This window comes from Brachionichthys hirsutus, chromosome 3, assembly GCF_040956055.1.
Source record: "Brachionichthys hirsutus isolate HB-005 chromosome 3, CSIRO-AGI_Bhir_v1, whole genome shotgun sequence".
Lineage (NCBI taxonomy): Eukaryota > Metazoa > Chordata > Actinopteri > Lophiiformes > Brachionichthyidae > Brachionichthys > Brachionichthys hirsutus.
In genome coordinates, this window is record NC_090899.1 from 2007453 (window position 1) to 2033529 (window position 26077).

General features: G+C 48.4%; 3 protein-coding genes across 4 annotated transcripts; 2 read left to right on the plus strand and 1 right to left on the minus strand.

Annotated features, from left to right (window-relative positions):
• Positions 1 to 5598: 5598 nt before the first annotated feature.
• On the minus strand, positions 5599 to 6571 carry afp4 (antifreeze protein type IV). The gene is made up of 3 exons (XM_068757439.1): positions 6470 to 6571; positions 6205 to 6355; positions 5599 to 5833 (listed from the first exon to the last, which is right to left on the minus strand). The coding sequence occupies exons 1-3, from the start codon at positions 6510 to 6512 to the stop codon at positions 5599 to 5601; spliced, it is 429 nt and encodes a 142-aa protein (XP_068613540.1). The 5' UTR covers positions 6513 to 6571.
• A 2553-nt stretch (positions 6572 to 9124) lies between these two features.
• On the plus strand, positions 9125 to 11288 carry rbm8a (RNA binding motif protein 8A). 2 transcript variants are annotated; one of them, XM_068758981.1, is made up of 6 exons: positions 9125 to 9212; positions 9756 to 9815; positions 9895 to 9972; positions 10186 to 10322; positions 10691 to 10827; positions 10930 to 11288. In XM_068758981.1, the coding sequence occupies exons 1-6, from the start codon at positions 9146 to 9148 to the stop codon at positions 10976 to 10978; spliced, it is 528 nt and encodes a 175-aa protein (XP_068615082.1). In that variant the 5' UTR covers positions 9125 to 9145; the 3' UTR covers positions 10979 to 11288. The 2 variants fall into 2 exon arrangements, with proteins under 2 accessions (XP_068615082.1, XP_068615089.1); XM_068758988.1 differs by having other exon boundaries at positions 9125 to 9206.
• A 422-nt stretch (positions 11289 to 11710) lies between these two features.
• Positions 11711 to 25175, plus strand: otud7b (OTU deubiquitinase 7B). The gene is made up of 12 exons (XM_068755697.1): positions 11711 to 11843; positions 17968 to 18209; positions 18767 to 18937; positions 19018 to 19245; positions 19338 to 19439; positions 19624 to 19751; positions 20225 to 20331; positions 20533 to 20660; positions 21173 to 21322; positions 22326 to 22440; positions 23049 to 23127; positions 23623 to 25175. The coding sequence occupies exons 2-12, from the start codon at positions 18125 to 18127 to the stop codon at positions 25081 to 25083; spliced, it is 2754 nt and encodes a 917-aa protein (XP_068611798.1). The 5' UTR covers positions 11711 to 11843; positions 17968 to 18124; the 3' UTR covers positions 25084 to 25175.
• Positions 25176 to 26077: the final 902 nt, after the last annotated feature.

Genomic DNA, 26077 nt, shown 5'->3' on the forward strand with positions numbered 1-26077 from the left:
TTCAGGAAGCACCGGATTTCTGGCGATCTACTTCCTGTAGCGATCTAAGCGCCAAAGACCTTGTGTTCACGATGAATTGAACGAGGTTGTAAATCTGTTTGAGCAGTTTCTGGCTCTCCTGCAATAACTCAATCTGTTTCCAAATTATTGCAAAAGACGAGGACCATCCTCGTCTTTTTCAATAATAAAGGCAAATACTGTATGACAATGGAAAAGTGTTTTTTGACTGGAATCAGCTGGACTAGGGGGGATCAATAAAGATGTAGTTCTAATAAGATATTTCTATTTATTGTCTGCGAGCAACAAACAGTGGCACCGTGATGGATCGGGGTCGGACTGGGTGGACGTCTGAGGCTGGCGGAGCGGCGGACGACTGGATGAAGAAACGGACGGACAGATGGCGAGGCAGACATGCCGCCAGCCACTGATTGTTGTTCTATTGAACCGTGTGATTGGTCAATACATTGCCCCATCTGAAACACTATCTCCCCACTATCAGGTTGTCCCAAGCTGTCTGGAAGAAAGAAACAAGAAAAAAGGCCACACGACTTGTTTATCCGATTCCTGCTTGCATGCCTTTTCACACATCCAGGATTAGCCCGTGTGTGTTTGTTTGCTGGATTCTTTGCTGCCTGACCAAAAGAAGAAGAAAAAAAGATTCACTCCTATTCAGTCCGATCCTGCCTTGTGTTCCAAAAGGCAGCTGCAATATTTCGGTCAAGCGTCGACACACAGAGGTGCACAGCTTCACTTATACTCTCCTTTCCCTTGCATCGCTCTGTTTTGTGTGTGTGTGCTTTCGCTCCTGTCAGTCCACTTAAAGGGCCTTTGGTTTCAGAGGAGGCCATTGTGTTTCTTCCATTGCCTAGCAACCATCACCAAGGCCAGCACTCCATTGTTGTGAAGGCTGAGCACCTGAATTGCCTGCTGCCTGTTTCTACTTTTCAAAATTGTACTGTAATTTCACAAAGTGGTGTTTCAGCATTAGCGAGAAAAAGACGGCCGCGCTCCAAATTGGGGGGTGGGTGGGGCGGGGGGGGGGGGGGGGGGGGGGGCTATGAAAATTGGGAGCTTAATTTGGTGGTTTTGCATCGGATGCAGAACATTTACGAAAAGCCACACAAACAGTGAAGAAATTTAGAGCTTGTTTTGCATCCGGCCGCCATCGGGAAAACAAACAAGGAACAATTTACAATAATGCGGCTTATTCAACCTACAGAGGGAATGTGCATGTGAGGAAGAGCGAGGCGATGGCGCAGGGAGGGAGCGATGAAGGCAGGAAACGAAGCTCATAAAGCGCTGAATGGATAACGCCGAGCGTTTTCATGAATTTAAGTCTTGGTAGTTTGTTGAAATGCACTTTATGGACGGAGAAACTGATAGAGACAGATCCTCAAAGATGGGTGGACAAAGAATAAAGAGAGAGAGAGGAGTGGGGGGGGGGGGGGGGATGTAGGGATAGAGAGAAAAAAGCAGAAAATGGAAGAAGAATATGAAAAGAGCAACATGTAGTGGAGGGGCTTGTGTGCTGAAAAGGCTTGTGGGCTCGCTTTCCCCCAGTGACGTCACTTTTACACCGTTTCCTTGAATAGCACCTGTGTGCATGGGGGCTGTCTGTCTGTCAGTTCTGAGTAAAAACATAACCATGCCAGCAAAAACCTATCTATCAGTGTTCTCCGCCGGCCCCCGGAGACGGACGCTGTTCTCGTTTCCTCCGAGGCCGGCAGCGACTCGTTGCCTGTAACACTCGCCGTCAGGTGCTAGACCCCTCCGACTCCTAATCAGTTTTTTTTAAAGCGTCTCTCTTTTTTAAACATCCTTTTTTTTTTTATTGAAGTGAGTGTAATTTTGTTTTTTTTTTCTTACACAAAGGCTCCACTTTCTTTGCGTGCGATGAAAATTGCTCTTTGTAGCGCGCCGGCAATCAACGCCCCGGTGGATGACCCCCAGGCGCCGAATTCAGAAATGGTAAGTGCCAACAATTTTGCCGTCACGCACATGAGTGTATTTCTCCTTATTTTGTTATTTTGGGAATACGTGGTCCTTTTCAGTATTTTTACTGTCTTTGTTTTTGTCGTCTTCTCCCAATCCAAAGAGATGAATCCGATCCATATCTCTGGACCGCCGTGCCGTCGTCTGTCTCTTATTGATTTCCAGTTGTGTGACTGGTCCGTTCTGTTTGCAGGTCCTTTGACTTAACATTGAGACACACACATCCTGAGGAATCTGGTCTCATGTTAAACATTTAAAGTGATCTACCAACACACACACACAGGTTTCAATCAAACACACACTCACACACACACAGGGCTGTCTGAGCGGAGAGTCCGGTGAGATGGCAGCGCTGTTGGCCGACATGATATCAAGTTTCAGCAAATACTCACATCATCCTCTGCGTCCGCGTGCAGGACGAGGTGCGAGGCGCGGAGGCGGCGATAATTGGACACACTTCCTTCAGGCGGTGGCTGAAAAGAATCAAGGATGGATTTCGTGTTTTATCATTGTGTTGCAAAAAAAAAAAGATACAAATAATTTAAACGAGAATGGAAAATGTCTCACTCTTATTTATTGTGTTGCGTACGACATCATGATATCAGTGTGTCAAAATTCAAATGTCAAACTTGAAATTTAATGGGGATTCCTCCTACAAATCGAGCAGCCAGTGCGTCAGAATAGATTGTTGCCTGGTTTAAGCGTCCATCTGTTAGATCTGTCCAGCTGAGGCATTAACAAAATGGCAAATTGCCAGTGAGAAACAAATGCTTCAGACATTCAGACATTCAAAAGGGCTTTATCGATCATTATTGGCGACGAAAGGACCCTCAAATGGAACCAGTGGACTTGAGTGTGCAGTCATGTTAATGAGGGGGGGGGGGTGCAAAAGGATCAGGGTTGCAACCTTTGGTAGATTCTCCCGATAAGCGATCGATCGAATCGCGTGGAAAATGAAAAGAAAACAACTGATTGCCAGTTTTGAGATTTAGAATCACATATTCCTCTGTTCCCAGAGGCCGCTTTGCCGACTCCTTTTAGCCGGGGCGTCACCTGGCAGTGATCTCCCGCATGGAGCCCTCTGTGGATCATTTTCACACCCCAATTAATCAGTGAAAGAAAACAGCGAGAAAAATCAAAATCACAGCAAAAGATCCCCCCCCCCCCCCCCCCCCCAAAAAAAAAGAGGCACGACCGAAATGGAAAATGTAATTATTCACGAAACAGATTCCTTTAATGTTCTGTCAAACATTTTCAAACACTTCATTTAACATGCACGTAAGCGAGGAATGAATGCATGAATGTCGCTGCAGCATTTTACAGCAGCTGAATCAACCTGACACTGAACTCATGACACACACACACACTCACACACACACACACACACACACACACACACACACTCACACACCACAGTGACTGAACCGCAGCTTGTCGGCTGGTGTTTTCTCTCTGTTCCAGCGTGCCACCGGCTGGACCACACAGTTTGTCCTGACGGACAACCCTGATACCGACCCCTACCCCACCCCCCCTCTCTGGCCCTGCTTCTCAGCCTCTTTACCTTCGTCCATCCCTCTGCCTCGTCCTTCCTCTAGAACATCAGGATCTCAGAAACTGTTTCAAGGTAGAGAAAAGCTTCATGTTTATTAACGGTGGCAAAGAGGAAGAGCTCTTCAGCAACCGTTAAATAAAAGACGCCGGATAACGAATAAAAGACGTCTTTGAAGGACGATGCCGTCACAGAGATAATTGTGGTTATTTAAACACTACACTGTGGAGGAGAATCTGTTCTCCAGACGTGTCGCTTTTAGACTTGCAGCACTTTTGCAGATGGATTCTTGACAGGCTGCCAATTGATTCATTTAATCTCCACAAGCACAAGGAGAAGGCCGCTCAGGACTGCCAGTTCGAATGTGACAATCAGGCTCCGGCCTTCGGCTGAGAGGTTGGAGAGCTGAGAAAAGTTTGGTTCGAAGGATGGAGACAATTGGTCTCCTTCAAAAAAGAAACGAAATCTTGGATGGGCAAGCAGCAGCACTGTACCCATGTTTAAATGTGTACATAGTTTTATCTCTAACATTTCTTTTTTATTACTGTCTTGTTTTATTCTTAATTGTTTTAGTTCTGTGATAAAAACATGCATAGATGACTTTTTAAAACAATTTTCCTTCCTTTCCATGTTTTTATGAATATCTGTGTTGGAAGCCCATCTATGGACAGGTGCTGCAAATTAGCTTCAGCTATAAGCGCTATAATGCAAGCATCAGATACTTGTGCTACATGTGTCTATGTTTTGTCTTTGTCCATATTCAAATAAACCAGAAATAAATAAATAAATAAATAAGTAAAAAAAAAAAAAAAGGTTCCTTCAGCCCTCCCTTATTTTGCGGAGCTCAAGTAGGCCACCTTAAGTGTGTCTCCTGGGCCGGCAGGTATGGGAACGCAGCAGGAGATGAACTGTTGTTAGAAAAGAGAGAATTTAATCTGCAGAAACAGGGATTTTTATTTTATTTTAAATGCTGCTTTTATTTGAAAAGAAAATTGTTCATCTCCCAGGTTTGGATGAGGGAGTCCACAGCGGCGTGGAAGACTAGTGATTTTGTTGTTTTGTGGTGAAACTGACAACAAGTCATTGTCTCCCTTACTGCTCTGAGACACGAGCAGCTTGAACTCACGCCAACCATTTCATTTCCCTTTGGGCGCTCGTGTATTAAAAGTGCTGCGGTCGCCTTCAAAGAGCGATGAGTAGTAATTACACGCCGGTTTCTCCTCATTGTGGGCTGCAGAATAAACTGGGCCGCGATCCCAAAAGCCTGCATTAAATAGTATAGATTTAAACAGTACATTTGAACTATTAAAACCCAGAATACTCTGTGGGGTTTTTTGTGTCTCCTCCTGTCTGGATGAGAACAGGAGAACAGATGGAATCAGACCGGTAAGAAACACAAATGTGTTGTCATTTAAAACCTCACACGATTCATACATTAAAAAAATAACAATCAACCAATTTAATTATTCCCAACAAGTGTATTTGATGTATTTCTCTGATGCCGACTGACGTGTCTCAAGCTGTATTCAAATAATAAATGTTTTAATTTATCATTATCACGACTCTGTTTTTTTTTTTTTTACGTCCTCTTGGAAGTTATTTTTGTGTTTTTTCTTTCCTCCCAAGCTGAACGGCCGCTGATAAAACAAATAATAAATGAATTGGTCGGGGGTTTAATTAAGGTCCATTTCATCATCCTGATGTTATCCGTGCTGCAAGCCGGACTCCATCCCGTTTGGCAGCCGCCATCAAAATATTGAACCATAAATGATGGAAAACAAAGATGACCCAAAGGTTAGAGGTTTTATTGACTCCTGCTGCAGCTTCATCAGATTCTTCAAAGTCATATTTTATTTTAATGTAATTACTTATGAAAAACTTTGGCTTTTCATAAATTAATCGAATAAATTAAACATTTCTAGAGTCACGTAATCCAAAATAAAGACCAAGTCTACTAAAAGCGAGACTAAAAAAGAAAACTGCTTTATTTATAACAATCGAACATCGCATCTCAAATAAGTACTGACAGAGGAATCTCAGCGCTGGTGGAAGACACTTTACTGGGGGGCGGGGGGCAGCATGGCTTTGGTGTGCTTCACCATCTGCTGGAAGAAGGTCTCCATCATGTCGGTCAGAGGTTTGACGTGAGCGCTGACGTTTTGGGTCAGGGGCTTGAGCTCATCTTCAATGTTGGCGATGAAGGGCCTGAGCTGCTCGTGCAGCTGTGCAGCCCCGGCCTGGACCTTCTCAACCAGAGGCTGCATCCTGGCCTTGCTGCCCTCCATGTAATTCCTGTAGAAATGACCATCACCTGTTAATCCCTGCTGCTAATTGTGGCGTGCATTTTGCGAGTCTGAAAAGGTTCACCCACGCTCAGGCAGTTTGAGCTCTCATTTATTACCTTCAGCCACCATGAATACGGTTTCTGTCCTCAGATTTGTAATTTGCTCTCACGTCTTCATTAAAATTCCAATAATTAAACTCGTGCCGCGAAGTTTTAGTGAATGGTTTATCAAATGAAGCGCAAAATATGATGTCAAACTGGAGGGGAAATCTGTGGATCTTGAACCTGTCATTGTTTAAAGTCAAAGCTTAACAAAGGAAATGAACATTTTGTAATTGGCCTTTATAGCAGCTCTCTGTTGGCGTTGGCTCTGACTTACTGAGCAGTGCTGGCCACCTCCGAAGCCTTCATCTTCTCCACCACGTCCTTGGTGGTGTCGGTGAGACTAGCAGACATCTCTCGGACCAGCTTAGTGATCCGGTCCACGCCGTCCTGGATGTCTCGCTTCTCCACGGACATGGCGTCGGCGCCTGTGGACACCGAGAGGGCAATGTTAACATTTTATGCGCCGCTATTTCTCGTCCCATGAGTGAACTTAAGAATGCAATGTGGACAGCAAACGTTGTTTTCATATTGCTTCCTACCGTAAGCGACGGCCAGCAGGAGGAAGACGAGGGAGACTTTCATGGCTGCAGAGGAGCAAGGACAACCTGGAGAAGGATCCGAGAGTCAGCGGGTTTTCCTCAAATATATGAAGAGGAACATGTTGATTTGTCTACAGTTAAAAGACGTACCTGTAGCTGCTGGGGTTCTTCAATGGCGTCTTCGGTTCAGGGAGCGTGAGGCTTTTATAAACCCGGAGGATGAGCGGAGGGCAGCTAATCATGATTGAATCACCTCCAGCAGAAAGAAATGAACCGAAGGGGAACAGTGGTTGAACCTTGATGTTTGATAGGCGTCACAAGAAGACACAAAGTCCACTGTGTGTGTGTGTCTGTGTGTGTGTGTCTGTGTGTGTGTGTGTGTGTGTGTGTGTGTGTGTGTGTTATTGTCAGAAATTAAAGCATTTGACCCCAACTCTCATGTATTGATATAAAATTGAATGAATTGTGCACCAAATTATGCACAAATAAAGATAATCAGTTAAGCTCAACTAAATGCATTTGATTCACGCCGGTGTTCGTCTTTAGTGTGCTGCAGGTTGAGTGGGATTGTCCCAGTGGTGTTGCCGTACCGCAGCTCTACAAACCGTGCCAACACGCAGCCGTCTCTCTGTGCCGTGAGTTTTAAAGGTAAACTAAAACGTGATTCCAGTGTGAGGCGAGAGATGAATCTGGATATAGTTCAACTTTCACGAATCCCCGTTTCCTGAGATGGAGACGTCAGTTTCCACCGAACCACTGCAGACGTTCATGGGTTAAATTTTGGTTTTGTCTTTTCTTTTGCCCTGTGGGGGGGGGGGGTTAATTCCTACATTGTCTTCTTAACAGAGGGTCAGCCGATGAGCCAGAGCGCCTCAGCTCTGCCGACCTTTGACACCAATCTTCCTCTCAGCCCTATCAGCAGCTGCTTCGCTCTATATGAGGCGGCCTACAGCAGGCTGAGACCGGTTCCTGATGAACTCCTCCAGGAGCCATGGGACAGAAGATGGAAAAGGCTGCTGACGTCGACCTCGCTGCTCGATCTCGGATGTCTTTCAAACCGTTCACAGGCAATAAAGAGATTCTAATGTCGAGAGCCAGTTTGGTTCACTCTGTGTTGACGGCAAACTCTGAAGGAGAGATGATGACTTCAAACTGGATGAAGAGGGTATGAGCATTGATTCACTATCGATCTCATGGCTGCGTATTGATCCAGAGGCACGGCGTTATTAAATCGATAGCATGTGTCGGTTCAATATCAACAGGATTACATTCAGATCCGCTTTGATCTCTCCCTTAGCAGACATCGCACGCATGTCAAGCCAGCCCTGGTGCTAAAGGAATAAAAGCTGGCAAAGCACATGCACAAATGTAAAGAAAATGTTTGTGTAAAATGCGCCAACAAGATAAGAAGCTTGGCTTTGATTATTTAAACAGGACTCTGTCAATAAATGACAGGATCCCCTGAATATCGTCTGATTAAATCTGTCATTTCAGGCATTCTTTACCGAACCTCCCTAACACAGACGTGGGTCCTCCGCTCAGCCGCTCATTCCCCTCCTAATTAGATTTACACCGTCCACATGGTGATCTGGATCATCGCCTAAAGGCTCTATGTTGTTCTTGGTATCTTTATATACCAACCATGAAAGGTTAAAGTGAATCCGAGTTGATGTGTACTTTTAAGTGATGTTTGAATCAGTAAATGGGGTTTTCAATTTTACAATTACATTTTTTTTTTACTGACTCCATTCCGGATCCAATCAGGATGAACTTTGATGGTGAGATAGAGGCCCCCACCCTACACGAGTGTGTCAAATTCCATAAAAATAGGTCAATAATCAACCGAGATATTGATGAACACATTTCGAAGCTCCATTGACTGCGATGTTAATTACATTTTCAAAGAAATCCAGAATCCAGGATCTCTTCTGGGTCATCAACAAAGTTGAATCAACTGTTCCCAACATTTCCTATAAAATTTCATCAAGATCCATCCAGAGCCTTTTGAGTTATCCTGCTAACAGACGGACGGACAGACAGACAGAACCCCCGCCTCGCCTCTGCAGAGGTAAAAACTCTTACTATTATTTATCAGGCCTTTCTGTCAGTGTCTTGTCAATGAGTTCAGCTCACTATAACACTGATTAAATGACAGTCCTGCTCTCTGGAGGAGCATTCAGGCCCCAGTGAGGGAGAGCACAGCCGACATGCATACGTCAGCGCCACCTGTCGGTCAGATGAATTCTTTGTGAAATTCTGTGACCGGTCATCCTGTTGTTTCCATTGACTTGACCTTCAGGAACAATTATCCGGTCTTTTGTCCACCAAATATAATGTTTTCATTTTTATTGTCCTTTTTTTTTTAATATATAAAAGAAAAACCTTATTAAACCTTAACCTTCTTATTGGTCCCACAAATACCTCCCCCATTTCGTATTTCGAAAGAAAACACGCTTAAACTTTTTCTGGTCGCAGAACACAATAAATATTAAAATATTGAAGTGTTGACGGCTTTGTTTGGAAGAAAATAACGCATGGCATAACGTGATGGTCCTATTACTGATATTTGTGACCTGGTTGCGTACTTTTCCGCGACATGGCAACGTGCGCAAACCTTTCGCCTCTGCGTACGTATTGCGCCGCCCAGCAGCTCGCAGTCACCAGCAGGCAGACATCATGGCGGACGTGTTGGACCTTCATGAGGCGGGAGGCGAGGACTTTCCCATGGATGAAGATGGTGATGGTAGCAGCAGTACTCGGAAATAATTGTCGCAGATGTTCCCGGGCATTGAGTCTCGGACGACTTGAAAATATTGAGACGTCTACATCAAAATAGGCGTGGATGAAAGCGCTACTGCGTGGTTAGCAGGCCTCAGAAATGCTAACAAGCTAATGTTCAGCTAACAACGCGCTGGTGGCGCACTCAAGCGCAATTTGTAGATTAACCGTGGCACGGTTGTTGCTGGATCCAAAGCTAACTACCACTACAAACGATCAAGAGTCTTCTTTAAATTGTCTTTACGTTAAATTGTAAGATTTAACATTAATTACATTTAGCGTTGTTGTTAGCCGCCACTTGTTAGCATGCTAATCGCATCTAACTACGCCGCACTTAACGTCACGTATTTAAAGATATATATATCGCTACATCTTTTTTTCTATTTAGTATTGAGTACATAAACAGCTGGAGTTCAAATTACTTTTGCTAACCTAGTTGTTAAACGTATTAATTTTTCTGTCATACGTAAAGTTACGTTTGCATGCTAAGACTTATCTCCCTCCTCAGAGAGCATCCATAAGTTAAAGGAGAAGGCCAAGAAAAGGAAGGGGCGTGGTTTTGGTTCAGGTGAGTTTCCGCGTTTTTGATGGAAGCTTTATACTGTCGTTTGTTAGCAGTGCTAAACATTTGTGTTTGTTGCATCCAGAGGAAGGAGCCAGATCCAGAGTGAAAGAGGACTATGATACAGTGGAGCAGGACGGGGATGAGCCAGGCCCTCAGAGATGTACGTTTTTAAGTTGTATTTAAGATCTACTTTAAATCTCTGACTTGGAATAATGTTAGTTTAGCTTTGTGGTTTACTCATATGGACTTGGAACAATGTAAATCTATGATCTTTAGTACTCTTGTTCAAATATTTATTTCCATTGTTGAAAGGGCAGCTCTTATTATTATTGTAGGAGCTCTGATGACTGTCCTTGTGTTCGCCTCGTTGCAGCTGTGGAGGGGTGGATCCTGTTTGTGACGGGTGTACACGAAGAAGCCACCGAGGAAGACATCCATGACAAGTTCTCAGAGTTTGGGGAGATCAAAAATCTCCATCTTAACCTCGACCGCAGAACAGGATACCTCAAAGTGAGGCGATGGCCTTATCACTCACTAGAATGCTATGAATGTCAAGTTTACAACCAGAATACAATTTATTTTAGTTTGGTCTGAATTAATCTGACAAATGTTGAAATGGATCATCTGCTCTAGTTTCTATGAATAACACTCGAGACTAAAATAACAAGATTCATAATCTAATATTGCATATATTCTACAGTGAACCACCAGGTGGCAGTAGAGTTTTAGCTGTGAGGTCAAACCTTTAGGTTAGGTTCAGCATATGTTGCCCAGTGATCCCATCGTGGTTTGAGTAACGAGTATCGCTGTTTTCTGCTCTGTGTGTATTAATAAAATATGTTGCAGTATATGCATGATGAGCTGATAACTGTCCTTAGGGATATGCATTGGTGGAGTATGAGACATACAAAGAAGCCCAGGCTGCCATGGAAGGACTCAATGGTCAGGACATGATGGGACAGCCTGTCAGCGTTGACTGGGGATTTGTCAGAGGTCCCCCCAAGAACAAAAGGAGGTCAGTGTTTTGTGTAAAATGTGATGTTAATTGTTCATATCATGTGTTAAATAGTTTAAATGTATTGTCCTAATGTACGGTATATAACATGGTTTTTCACAGGTCTGGCGGACGGAGACGCAGCAGGAGTCCAGATAGGAGGCGGCGTTGAAATGACCAACTGGTTGGCTGGAGTTGTCTGTCAATCAAAGACTTTAGAATCCTCTCTTTCTCGCATAAGAAGCTAATTTCAGTGTTTGAATTCTAGCTAAAGAGTAAATTAGGCAACGGCAGCATTTTAATTTCTTGTACTGCCTGACGATGCAACAGAAAGATTCAGTTCTCAATGAAACGTTTTCCTTTTAACATCGCTGTTAGTGTTTCTGATGATTGGCTTAGTGTCGGTTCATTATATTGTGCTGGAGTGTTTTTTTTTTTATATATAAATGTAACTTGGGGATAATAAAAACAAATTTAAAAGACGAGTTTGTGACGTGCTGTGTTTAATGTCGCGCTGTTTAATGACGTAGCCTTTACGTCATCTGAGATGACCTCACCCAAGCGATGACGCCCCCCCCCCCCCCCCCGGCAAATTTGTCAATGACGAGGCACCTGTCAATCTGGACTCGGTTCCACGCTCGGAGGCTACTTCGGTTAAAACCAGTTGCCCTTCATTTTTTTCCGGAGCCAATTGGCAAACAAATGTTTCTGTTCTCTGACGTTCTCATTCTTCGTTCACTCTATTTGGAAGCATCGGTCATTGGTTCTCACACACGTCATCTAACTGTACACTCCCATTTGATTGGCTAGCTGTGCTTGGAGGCGGGGCTAATTCTTTATTGACGATGTTGTTGTACGTGGTGGAGAAATTACTTTGTCGCTTGTGGTCCCGGTCGGGATTTTAAGCTAATTTCGCTCTGTGAAGATGCTAAAAAGTTAGCAGCCGTTGATTGTGGGCGTGAATGCGGCGTTCAGGTGTCGGTTTGTGCCGGAAAACTAAATGGGACGATGACAAAACATCTGCGAGGCCGCTCAAGGTAAGCGGCAAAGGGACACTCTTGCTTCTGGCGTTAGCGTTAGCCAGCGTTAGCTGCTGATTAGCCGGGCTCGGAGTAGCCACTTGCTAGTCAAATAATAACGGCCCGGTCTGTATTTTTTAAGAAATAAGCACACTTCATTTAATAAGCACGTACGGCAGTTTCTCAACGTGGTTATAAAATAGTGTTTAAACGGCAATAAAGTTGCCGAACGCAAACGGCGCGTGATGCCCATGCGTGTATGTAAGAATGTGTTTTGCCCATATGCGTTTCATTCCAAGGAATAGTCGTGTCCACAACGGCTGCTTTATAGTCGTTCCTTTCGCACGAACCGTAATCGGTATTATTCGACAGCGTGTTCATGTCGCAGCGAGCCGGTTGGCTGCTGGAGCTTCGCGTTAGCTTCGCGTTAGCTTCGCGTTAGCTTCGCGTTAGCCTTCGAGCCGCGACGGCTGCGCGTTTCCAGCATTTCTCTACAGAGTCGCGCCTCAACGTTGACAAAGAGTTACATTTTCGCCCCAATAGATTTCTTAGTCGGCGGTCACGATCCAGCGCGCACGCACACACACACACACCGCTTTCGCAAGGTGCGTGTGTGACGTAACGTTTAATTAGTTCAGTGCGCGTTGGACTCTCTCACCCCATCGAAGCGAAACTAGTTAACTTGTGGTTAACTTGTGGTTAACTTGTGGTTATTCCTGCTCACACCTTGCTCACTTGGAGTCAGAGATAGCTGGAGATCGGGCTCAGTGTTCCGGATTAAAGGCGGAACAATGATCTCATGCAACATTTACCTATTTTGATATGCGGAGCGGTGCGGCATTCCCGTCTTTGGGTCTTCGAGCAGGCTTTGTCGTGCTTCTTCCCCGTCTTTTCCTACATGGACACGATGAGGAGGGGATTGCATTACACTTTGCTTTTAAATTATTTAAGTTGTAGCGTTTGTTGTCCCCCTTTTTTTTGTGCTTGCAGAGACGCCAGCAAGACAGTCACAGTGAAAAGTATTAGACTTGGCACAGACGTGACGTCCTGCCTGGAGACTCTTGGTTCAGTATACTAGAATAAATCCTCCCAGTCCTTCCACTTGTACGCATTCTTTCTAGCTGTTCAAAGACGTGTTTGAAGTGCAAGACAAGCAGCACCCAAGTCCTCCAGATCCCGGAGGACTTGGAAGATAAGCAGCACACCTGCTGAACGTTGCTCATTTTGACAGTTATTTTTGTCTGTTCTCGCGGCCTCCGTTGGAAGGCTGTCACCCACGTGTTTACGCGTTTCACATCCCTGTAGATGATTAATTTCTTCCACTTCCAGTTCCGTGAACCTCCATGCATACCCTTTTCACTCAAATTCTCCTCAAGGAATATAGGATGCGTAGTTTTCTTGTGCCGGACGCAAATGGACTTCCTGTAGCGTTGGCGTGGTGGCTCCTAAAGCCCACCGGGTGAATCACTTCACCCACCTGCCTCCAGAGACGGCACTTTGACCCGGATGCACGTCTCTAATCTCATCTGATGTGCGCATCGACCACAGATTAGCTTCCGTTTCCCTCTCTTTGAAGATTAGATATCCTCATTACAGTTTATGGCGTTTCAGGCGTTCACTGCACAATGTGGCCTAAGTGGAATGTAGGAATGCCGCTTACGGGTCCCTGCAGCCCCCCCAACAGTAGCCTGATTCATGTGGTTGTTAATTAGCACTCCTTGACTGGTAATTACTGCGCCTGGCTGGAGTGACGTGCCCCCGGGGGCTGGTCTGGAACCACCGAGGCTGGCTTTTATAGACCGCCCAATAAACTACCGCTAAAGACGGGCAGAAAGGAAGAAAGTGCCTCTCATTTCTATAAATCTTGAGAGATTACTCTGATAAAAAATCACAATGTGAGAAGTAGCTCCACTGTGATTTCTAAAAATGTCCCTAAAGACAGACGCAGGACAAATCTATTAAGTTTGGACCGTAAGCCTGAGTCAAATACGTTTTGTGAGACGTCCGTTCTGTTCTAAAATTAGCTGTGACTCCTAAATGTGCACGCATTAGCCCTGCACATCATTTTAGGGACGATCTCTGGTGCATCCTCTGCTGCGCCATGACGTCAGCTGGAGCAGAGCTCGACACTCCGGACTCCGTAATGATCTGTCCCCTTAATTTGCCTCGAGCGCTCGTGGAGAAAGGATTTGCATGTATCAGGATTGGATGTCTCTGATCTGGCAAGTGTGATCGGTGGCGGGGGGGGCACAAGATGGCAGGAGACTTGGCAGATTTTTGCACGATGACTGGACGGGTTTCAGACGAGACCGGCTCCAGTGGCACGGCCTCTGAGGGGGCTGTGTGTGCATGCAGGCCGGTGTTGTCTTACTCAGCGTGCACACACACACACACACACACACACACGCAGCTGGTGGTCCAGCATCCATCAGGGTTGGAATGCGCATGTTTCCACTGTACGAATGCGACCCATTAGAGCCCCGCTTTTGGCATCCTTGTAACGTGGAGATGATCTTTAGCGCCGTTAAACGCAGAACTTCTCCTCGAGTCACAAGGAGAAGCGTTTTATCAGCTAATGGACCTGAAACCGTTCGGTATAAACCGGTTCTGCTCTCTAGGTGCTCTGTGTTCCTGCAGAGCGGTGAGTTTTATTGATTTCCCACCCACCCAATAAAAAAAGCTTACTAGTACATCTTGGGAAATGGTCAATGCTTTTAATGCGTCCTCCAGCGGAGCTTCTTTCCCCCCCCCCCCCTGCTCCGTTCACTGGGAGAAAACTTTGACGGAACTCCTCCCCGGCTGCTCCGCTCCTCCACCAGGCTGACTGGACTCAGTCAGTCACCAGACTGCAGCCCTGCGCTGATAAACACCGCTAAAGGACGGCCGTCCCGCCACACCTTTGTTTTCCTTCCTCTGGTTACCGTCGGCGACGAGGAGTTCATCGTGATTGATCGCCCACAGCTCGTTATTCGACTAAAAAACCGAGCAAGAAAGTGTAGTTTGGTGTAAAATAGAGAAACGGCTGTTGTATAAACATTGCGCACATAAACAGACGTCACGAGGCCCGGCTTGGAAATATCATGACGGATGTTTTTATAGCGTAATGCCTCACGATTGGGGCGGATTCATTTTCCCAGAAGCATTCAGTTCTCCTGATCGCCCTGATCAGCAGCGTTACTGTCGAATGTCATTTGGCGTTCATTGTTTGTTAAATGTTTGCACAGAGCGGCGGCGTCGCCAGACGTGCGAACGAGGCCGCGTGTTCCTCCGCTCCCAGCAGCCTCTCTTCCCGCTCTCCTTGCTTAATGATTGCCCTTTCTTTCTCTTTGTTGCTCTTTGTTACGCAACACTACGAGGGCGTGTTTCCTCTCCTGAGGTCACAGGAAGTGCTGTGTCGCCTCGGCGAGTCCGGCGTGAGGTGGCGAATCGCCCAGCGTAGACGCACAATATGGCTGGCGAGCCGTAATCTGCGGTTCCTTTTTCAGGTTTAGATCAGGTTGTCGTTTGGGTCGAGCAGGAAAGCAAAAAGGCAGCTTCTGGGAGGCATTTCTCGTTTATCGGCCTCGGCCGGTGGCGATTATCTCAAACAGCAGCCGTGAAAAACGATTATTGCACGTTACGTTTAATAATGCATGAGAACCTGACGTCCCAGTTTAACTGGTTATATTGTAGGTCGTTCAATTAGGAAATGTTTACGCGAGGGTCCAGGTCATTGGCTCGCGTTAATAACTGTGAGGTCGCCACAGGTCCGCTTCACATCCTGGTGCTTTGATGATTTAGGTCATGCCATATTGCTTTGGCTTACACGAGCAGCGTGCACAATGAAGCACGCCGTCGCCTTCAGGGCACTAGCGATCCCACGCGCGGCACGCTAAAGGCCTCGTCGTTCCGTCTTTCCCTTTTGTGTTTCTGTCCTTTTCGGTCCTTATCTCGGTTTGCTGGGGCCAGCAGGTGCGGCCTGGCTGCCGGCTGATAACGCCGCATCGAGGCGGCGTCCCCACATCCAGAATAAACTAAACGGCAGAGACGATGACGAGAAGACCAGATTTAAACTCCTGCTTCTAATCTCAGCGGCGAGTCGACCCTTCCCACTCAGTCACAGCGGGCCTGGGTGACCCCCCCGTCCCCCCGTCCCCCCCGTCCCCCACGCACACAGCCCTCAGCTCCGGCGCCCACGTGTTGTCAGCAGCTTCCGTTACGTAAGCCCCTCCTGCCAGACAAAAGCTCAGCCGCCGCGGCCACAAATCACTGACGGGGCCCCGTGTTCATGTTCATGTTGGCCGCTAATCCTCGCAGGGGGGGGGGGGGGGTCTCTCCACCGGAATTGTCTGACGATGGCTGAATGGTTAATTCTGTCCCACTAAATAAAACAAAAAAGTTCAAGAGCTAAACATGGAACTCGTCTTCCTGTTTGACATCCGTGCGTGTTGCCGGCCGTGACGCGAGGGCCGACCACGAACGATGAGTTTCACCCCACTTAAAAGCGCCCGTTCGTTTCTCCACCAATCACGTCGTCGTTCTCCAACGAACTAAACCCTTCATTCACGCCAAACGGCGAATCGTCATTCAGTTGTGAGCAGAGCTTCAGGGATCATCTCCGCCCCGTCATAGTTGATCACGAAACTGAGATATGAAACTTTCTCTTACGGTTTCAGTTTATTGACGACACGCGGCGGTCCCACACCTTCACCTTCGTTCAGCGTCGTAAGCGCTTATCACCGTCGTGATTCTTGCACTGGCGTGTCCGTTGTCGCTCAAGTTAATCTATTTTTTTATCTATTGCTATCCATTTATGTGTCACGATACAGAAGTAATCAATCATAAACCTGAACCCCTAAGGGGGGGGGGAGACTATTTACTTGTGGTGAGTTTTCCCTCTGACAGTTCTGTTTTTCACTGTTAGTGTTGATGTTTTACTGCATGTTTTCCTGGTTTATAGTTTTTTTTCTCATATAATAATCACTGAAAGAAAAACACACAAACAAAAGCGGCTTTTCTCAGTTTTTGCAGATGCATAATTTAAGGATAATTTAAGTTGTTGCATACATAATCGTAGAATTGCTAAAGTGCAATAACAGGAGGAGACCCCCCCCCCCCCCCACCCGATCACCTGATGTTCCAGAGAGGAACATTGTGCTGAAATCTGTTCCTCCCCTGCGTGGCTCTGCAGCGTTTACCGTAACAATGGTGGAGAAACCGAGGGAGGCAGGACGAGAGTGTGAAGCGAGAGAATAATGGAGAGGGTGCAAGGAGAGATAAGTCACGAGTCATCGGGCGCAGTGGAAAAGTCTTCGCTGAGTCAGAGATGAGGCAGGAACAGCGAGTGGCGAATGAGCCGCCGCGGGCTGGATGGGAAGAGATGACTCGATGGGAAAAAAAAAGAAGGCAGAACTGGATTAAGCAGCTTTTGTACTTCATGGCATCACAATGGCCGGATAGATTTACGATGATGCGCAGCGTCGTAGTAAAATAAAAATCATAGTTTATGCAGGGATTGATGCTGCATCGACCTCGCTGGCCTAAAAAAGGGACCGTAGAAATATCCTGATCGGCTTAAAAGCGATAAAGATATTTTCGTTTCATAATGCCGTGTAAGATTTGTTTTTGACCTGCACGGCTGTCCCTCCTGATGAACGAGGTGGCGCCTCACCTGTGCGCGACACGAGTACAGTCCGGGTGTTACGGAGGCTTCAGCTGTCTGCCGCTGACGCATCGTATTCACACTCCCGCTGAATTAAAAAGCTTTTAGCTTTAGCTGCAGCACATCTTTGTCGCTTTTTTTTTTTTTTTTTGGTCTGGCCATGCATCGATTGCGCTCCTTTGTGCCGACAGCCCTTGAAAGCAGACTCGCTTCTCCCTCTACTCGGCCTCGTTAGTGTCCTCCGTATTGATCTCAGCGGCCCCGACTGATTCCAGGCTTTCGGATCCATCTGTGAAATCTTGAAGAGCCGTAGTCGTCTAATTGATTTTAACGTGGGTCCTCCTGACCCGTTCGCTGCGTCGTAACAGTCAAAGGACTCGACTTGCACTTGAGATCTATCGTGTCCAATGCCGTTATCTTGATCTCAAATTGTTCCTACGACGATATGAAAGCTACTCATGTGTTTATGCCTTCTGGCTTCATTTATTGCTCTTCTTCCAGGTGTGGCTGGCGGAGTAGCACGCGGTAGAGGAGCGGGCCCCCCCGCCACCCTCCTCACCCCCTTCCCTTGCTGTCCATCCAGGGCGGGCAGAGTCGCCGTATTTGCTTTTTCCCCTCTGTCTGGTCGCTGCCTGCACTCTGGTGAATCCATGATCACATGACCGTGGATATGGACGCAGTCCTGTCCGACTTTGTCCGTTCCACTGGAGCCGAACCGGGATTGGCCAGAGACCTGCTAGAGGGTGAGCTGTGTGCGTGTTATTACGTCACCTCCGTCCTTGCGGCGTCGTTTTTTTGATGTAACCGAACACAACGCATCAACAAGAACTCGATGATGCTTAATTTAAGCTCATTTTTATTCAGCCATTCTTTTCTCTCGTCTTTGTTCCGATCTCAAAAGAATAAAAATCCGGCGATGTTACGAGCTGCAGCCAGTCTGACGGCCGTCCTAGTCGGTGCTTCCAGGCTTGTAGCGGTTAGGATAGCGTGCAGCGACAGAGGAAAATGTATAGCTGGAATCAACAGGGGCTCCTGTTGCCTAGCAGCAGCTAAGAGTATGGATTAAAAATGTAGTGCAGTGAACAGCAGAAAGCCAGTGAGCCGAGACGTGCTCCCAATCCAGATCTTTACCCGGGTAGAGGAATGTGCCGTCCGGCCTTCGCATAAGACGAGACCCTCGGCGTTGCGTCGGCTCGTGGTGAATGCTTAAACGAATTCAGGACGCGTCCTTCGCCCGGCATGAGAAACTGGATTCCGCTCGCTCAATCGGATGTCCTCGTCCGTCTCTGTCTGTCTGTAGGCAAGAACTGGGACTTCACTGCTGCCCTCAGTGACTTTGAGCAGCTGCGACAGGTGCATGCTGGGAGCCTGATGTATCCGTTAGCACAAGACAGGGCGCACCTGCCTCCCGAGAAGGACGTGGCCCGGGCGGGCCGGCCCATACTCCACCGCCAAGACGAGGTGGTGCAAGGTGAGGCCTCCCAAATGGGCTTCATGCCTCCGAGGAGCTAGCTTACAACGTGCAGACGCCGTCCTTCATCCTTTTCGCAGCTACGGAAAAGCGTCTCTCCAGGGGAATTTCGCACGCCAGTTCAACCATCGTGTCCTTGGCGCGTTCTCACATCTCGAGCTCCGGAGGCGCCAGCAGCGAAACCCTTCTGGACACGCCCCTGTGCACCTTTCAACTACCAGACCTCACCGTGTACCGGGACGAGTTCCGCGGCTTCATCGAGAGGGACCTCATCGAGCAGTCGATGATGGTGGCCTTGGAGCACGCCGGTGAGGAGGAGGGAACGCCGCCACGCCCTCACGCCGCGCTGATGTTTCTTTGTATTTCAAACGGGCGACTCGAGTGTTTTCCTCGCCTGCAGGGCGGCTCAACTGGTGGACGAAAGTGGTTCCAAACTGTCAGAACCTGTTGCCCCTGACGACGAGCGGAGACGGGAATTGCCTGTTGCACGCGGCGTCGCTCGGTGAGTATCGGACGCCATTTAAACGCGACCCCGGCGCCGTGAAGTCTCCGCCCCATTGGCGTTCATCTGAAGAGCTCCATTGCTAGCTTAAGCTCTCATTGCATTTCATAACATTGCAGTACAAATTCACGGAGTTTAACAATGCAAAGTGAAAAATCTACGCCGTTTTGTCATCTTAACGCAGGTACGTGGGGTTTTCACGACCGTGACCTGATGCTACGTAAATCTCTGCACACCCAGATGGATCAAGGGACGGAGAGGGAGGCGCTGAAGCGCCGGTGGCGGTGGCAGCAGACCCAGCAGAACAAAGAGGTCCGTCTCTGTGCTGTCTCTGCGCCGGTTGCGCCTCATTACACATTCGTCACATTCAACGGCAACACAAAGGGGATCTTTATTTCCTGCACACTTTTCCAATCGGTGCCCCGAAGCGTGTTATCGGAACGCTTTAGACGTTATTGCCACGCTAAATCCGTTGTCGGAGGTCCACGTTGTTTTCTGAAGCACAAAGTTCGCTCGTCCTTCAGACATTAAGCAAATCACTTCACCCAAAATGGATCTGCGTGAGGCAGCTCACACAATAAAAACGTTAAAAGGGGTTTATTTCTGTTCTTATATGGAAGCTAAACAATCGGGGAGAGATTTGTAACGACAAGTTTCTTTTCTTAATTAGCAATGTGTTAGCTTGTGTTTAGATGCCGTAACGCCAGAGCACGCTTTTGTGACATTTGACACTCCTCCTCTAAATGGGAAGTGTGTGTGTGTGTGTGTGTGTCCTTCCTCCTCAGTCTGGCCTGGTGTACACCGAGGAGGAGTGGCAGAAAGAGTGGAATGAGCTGCTGAAGCTCGCTTCCAGCGAACCCAGAATACACTACAGCACCAACGGCACCACCGGGTATGTTGCTGCGCTGTCTGGACCGTCCGGCCAGCTCGCGCTTAGCCACGCCCACGTTCACAAGCAGACCGCCAAGTGTTTTAATCTGCCTTCTATTTAGTGAGAGTTTTAGCGCAGCACCCAAATGTAAAAAAAAAAGCATTGATATCACGGAGTGCTTCTGGTAATCAAAGCCGCGGGCGGCGGCGTTGCCCTCTTCAGGGCGGAGTCCTCGGATGAACCGGTGTACGAGAGTCTAGAGGAGTTCCACGTCTTCGTCTTGGCTCATGTCCTCAAGCGGCCCATCGTGGTGGTGGCCGACACCATGCTGAGGGACTCCGGAGGAGAGGGTGAGTACGCCCGGAGCGCCACGGTGCTGATGGATCGTGCGTTACGTGTCACGATGGGTTTTAATCCGTCGCGGCCTTTGAATCCGACACGGAGCGGTTTTACCATGTATGGAATTCTGCAGGAGACTCGGCAGAACATTTTTTTTTTTTTTCAGGACTTCTTCCTGAAGTAAACACCAGCAGGTTTAAACACACAAACAGGAAGCACAGCCAGCACTGTCGCCCACTCCTGTTGCATGGAATGAATGCTCATGCACACACTTTAAGCAAATCAGTGCAGCAGCAACTGTCACCGTTTCATAAAAGAAGCAGCTGATTATTTGCTTTCCACCCTCGAGATATTTCAGTATTGATTTCCCAATCCTCGAGATGATAAATAGATGAGGTGTTATGATGGGTTTTATTTATTCATAGAAGTGAAAGGTCATTCCTCAAATCCTCCCAGTGAACGTGGAAAATAGCGCTGAGGTCGTCGCTTTCCATATTTGAAATGTCCTTGTTGCTTTTCTTAGCGTTTGCCCCCATCCCATTTGGAGGCATCTACCAACCGCTGGAAGTGCCCGCTGCCAAGTGCCACCGCTCCCCGCTGGTCCTGGCGTACGACCAGGCGCACTTTTCTGCCCTGGTTTCCATGGCGCAAAAAGACGGCTCCAAAGAGCAAGGTAATGTTCCGCGTCATCCGTCTTCATTATCATCTGACCGGCGATTGATTCTTTCAGGCGGCTGAACTTTTAAAGGCGCACATCACAACACGGAAATCGGGACCCAACCCCAAGGCATTCTGGGATCTACGTTTGAATGGCTAACGATAGGGTTAAGCGGGTTTCTGGGTTTCTTTTCTGATTCAGGCCGGTTGGCTTAAACCCGTTGAATTTCACTACAGCGGACTGAACCGGCTGGTGCGGGTGGCGAGAGTTTGCAGCACGGGGCTGGGTCAACCGGAGCCGGGTCGGTCTCGGCTGAGTCGGTGGCATGTCCGGACAAATGACAGTGCTGCGGCACTCCCGTTTATGGACTCCGTGCTGAGTCAGTGTCGCATCTAGTCATAAAAACATTTTGAAAATGTTCTACACTTGGCCCAACCCCAGATTGAAATCACACATGCCAGTGACTGAATTCAACACAGGAGAAGTGTCACGGGTTCCTTTCACAGAGTCTCGCTGAAGAGCAAACGAAAGGGAAAGGGTTCGAGCTGCACCAGAGCCAATGTCGGAGGCGCACCAGCGCTGTTCACCAAGCCGTAGTCTAGCAGCCCACGTTGGAGCGAGAGCCAGTCGGGGAAGGTCCGTCAGTCCAGAGAATTGCAGGAGATTTGAATTTATATTTAAGTGCAGCTGCAAAACCAAAACGCTGTGATGGAAAGCAAGAGAGAGGAAGTCTGACATGGAATAAGCTCATTGGAGATAACAGCCGTCACAGAATCTGTTTGTTCATTAACTTACCTCCTTATCACTTGTTCTCCGAAATTATTATGGAATTTTGCAAAGAATACCGAACGCCTCTGAAACTGAAGACGTCGCACTGACAACTTAAACACGATCTATAAAAAAAATCAGCTCGGTCCGGCGAAACAGGAAGCGAAGGAATGGACTGCACTCAAGTGTTGTCGGAGTGCTCTCGAGTGATGGATCTTTGTTCCCCCCCCCCCCCCCCTCCCCCCTGCAGTTGTGATCCCTCTCACCGACTCGGAGCACAAAATGCTGCCGCTGCACTTTGCCGTGGACCCTGGGAAAGATTGGGAGTGGGGCAAGGACGACACGGACAACGTGATGCTGGCGAGGTACACGCCGCGTTTGTTTGATCACACGCATGCATATTGTGTCTCGTACGAGGTGATTGGTCAGATGGATTTCAGCTCGTACGTGCGTCCTGCTCTCCATGTTTATGTCCGTACAGACGGCTTCCCCTTTAGGGTCGAGTGTCAGTGTGTGGAGGGATTGACCTCTTGACTCCCAGATTAGCGACGGCGCTAGTGACAGCAAGATTATCTGTAAATGCCTTCTATGACTGGACCAGGAAAAGTGGCCCTGAAATAACAGCTCTGCTTAAACATGAATAAATAAAACCCTGTCAGTTGAAGAAAGTGTCGATTATGTGTGTGAAGTGTGTTGATTTCATTGCTTTTAATTGTTCAGAGCCAAATGGGCACGAATGGAAGTAGCACTTAATCTTCATTCTGCATGTAAGAAGAGGATCAACTTTATGACCTTATTCACAGAAATGACATTGATTCCTTGAATCTGGTTCGTGTTCAGTCTTTTCTTGAAGTTGAGCATTTGCTTCAGTTTAGATTAGCGCTCATGATCAACAAGCAGCAGCAAATCCATAAATAAAACTCTTGCACAATGAAATGTAACATTATTTCTCTCCCCCCCCCCCCCCTCCAAGTGTGGCTCTCTCTCTGGAGGCCAAGCTCCAGATGTTGCACAGCTACATGACGGTCACCTGGTTGCACCTGCCCTGCGAGGTAATGGAGAAGTTCAGGCATGAGGATGTGATTGGACCCTGACGGGGAGCCAACGACTGCATAAATGAATCAATCCATGAAAATAAACATTTATTGATTTGACCTCCAATAAAGTTCAGAATCCTGGAGTTTTAATGGACTCGCTGGTCGTGTTTGTAATGACCACCAAGGTGAGTGAAATAATTCTACACGATGTATTTAGTTTTCTTTTTAATGATCGGACCAGCCGTTGCTGCTGTACTAAAGTCTACCTGGAAACAAACGACACTGAGCTACTCGGGAATAAAGTCGCGCGCCGCAAAAGCCGTGGCGGAGGTCCAGTTAGGATTTAACGGGGCTCTTCTGTGTAGCGGCGCTACCAGTGGAGCCGTTACTGGTTCAAGTGGGACACTCTGCAACTGCTTCCTGTTCTCTTTAATTAGACTGAAAAAAACAAACCCTGCTGCCATAAAACCGATTTCATGTGAATATTACATTTTCTGTTTGTTTCTCCAGCAAGCCCCTCTGGCCCAGCCCGAGTCTCCCACAGCTTCGGCGGGGGAGGAGCCCCGGACACCTCCAGACTCGGGAGAATCGGACAAGGAGTCGGTCAGCAGCAGCTCCAACGGCAACGGAGACGCGGCCGCTGGTTCGGCGGTAAATGGAAGCGGGCCCTCGGCCAAGAACGGCTCCTCTTCGAGTTCCTCCAGCAACGGATCAGCGGGAGTCGGAACAGGGGCGGCGGGGAAGGAAAAAAGCAAGAAGGATAAAGACAAGAAGAGGGCGGACTCTGTCGCCAACAAGCTGGGCAGCTTCGGAAAGAGTCTGGGCAGCAAGCTGAAGAAAAATGTGGGTGGACTGATGACGGGAAAGAACGCCGGAGGAGTCAAGCAGGAGGGAGCGGAGAAGAAGAAGGGCTCCTTCAGGGGGAGGAAGGGCAGCAAGGATGGCTCGCCTTCAGCACATACCTCCGAGGATTCTGGGAAAGGCTCCCCCTCCTCTGGCAGCGAGCGTCTCAACGGAACGGGGAGCAGCATGAGCAGCGGCGGGAGCAGCACCGAGAGCGACGCCTACAAGTACGGCGCCGACGTCAAAGCCAGCCTCGGCATCCTGCGGGCCGCCATGCAAGGCGAGCGGAAGTTCATCTTCGCCGGCCTCCTCACCACCAGCAGCCTGCAGCCCTTCCAGGAGGAGATGATCCATCAGTACCTCACCGATGCCGGGGAGCGCTTCCGGGCCGAGCAAGAACAACAGCGTCGTGACGCCGAGAGGAAGAGCGTCGCCAACGGCGCCCAGCTGCCGAAGGAGCTCGCCGGCGGCGCAGAGACGGCCCTCCGGCCGTACGAGGCGACGGACGAGCCGCCGGAGAATCCATCGCCTTCCCTCAACCCGCTCAAGCCCGCCCCTTTGAGCCCCGCCATGTACTCCGCTGTTGTGCCCATCCCCCGGCCGTCCTTAATAAGCCCGCCTCCCGCCGCTGCCCCCCTCACGCAGCACCTTCATATGCACGGCTACGCGGACACTCGGCGCCAGCTAGCTGGGGGGGCCCCGGCGAGCTCGTACTCTGGCGTCCCTTCTTATGCCACCCTTCCCCGGCACTGCCCCACGACGCAGGCTCACTTCCACCCCCGGTACGTTAGCCCCCAGGGGCCTGCCTCCCTGAGTCCCTCTCGCCTTGTGCCCTCGCATCGACCCGACTTTGACCCGCCGGACTATCCTGCCTCTGAAACCGCTGGTGGGAGCTACACCAATGGATTCCAGGATATACACGCCAGCGCAGACTCTCGGGGCGGGCCACCCCCCATCAAACACTGCTCGTTGGGCAGCGCCGGCGGCCTGGCCGGCCCGCAGTCCAGCCGCTGTCGGACACCGAGCTGCACCTACTACGGACACCCCGAAACGGGCAACTACTGCTCCTACTGCTACCGGGAAGAGCTGAAGAAGAGGGAGCCCGACTCGGCCATCCACAGGTTCTGATCGGACCTCGCTCAGAGTTTTAATTTAATGCGTGGCCTTGTTTTGGTTAAAAAGGGGTGGAGCAGCCTCTCCGTGGGCGGGAGAAAGGCGCAACCAGGTCCTTCTGTTTAGTTTTAACGCTGTCGTTTCCTGTTGGGTTAGACGACGTCAGAAAGTGAAAGTCATTCGAGACTGCATAATAAACAGGGTGGTTTCTGACTGCTGGGGGGCGGGGGCGGGGGGGGGGGGGGGGGGTCACGTGTTAGACCATAGAATTGACTAACTGCACTTCCGTTACATTTTGCTGTGGCTGTTACGTACGAGTTGTGTTTTGCGTGTGAGTTGCAGGCTCTCCTCCTTTATCAGAGTTTAACGCGTTGCTACTGTCTCCACCTGGTGGAGAGAATGTATATCGCAGGCAGCGAACAAAAGTCATCAACGCATTCACGGCCACACGCACGAGGGCTTCGGTCGGGTGAATGCAGGAAAGGTGCGAGTCTCTGCCTCCTTTGCGATCATGTTGGGATTGGTTCGCTGGAGCGTGTTTGAGTGTTCGATGGACCTTACGCTGCTGTTGGTGGACGGTCGCGTCAGTTACCTCGGGATGCAGCATTTGGAATATGCAAATTGAAACGACAGAGCAATGCTAACGATTATGCATTCTGTGGGCCGCCGTGGTGCTAACGTTACACAAAGCAAGCACAGAAATGTCCGCGCGTTTCACACCGCACTGGTACTGGTATCTTTTTAGCAAAACAAAAAGCTCACCAAAAAAAACAAAAAACAAAAGGCGTTTTGTCCAAATTGTGTATCGATAAAGTTGAAAGAGAAGATGTCATCCTTTTGATGTTTGTAACACCGGCCGAGCATCGTGGAACAAAGATGACAGAGTGACGTAGCATTTTGTACGATGCCGCTCCCAAAGCCCGATCCAAAGTACTGAATGTTCTGGTTTGTACTCGTTTCTCATTCTTCGTTCTGTCTTCCTCTCGCGGTAACAATGGTTGGCATTGAG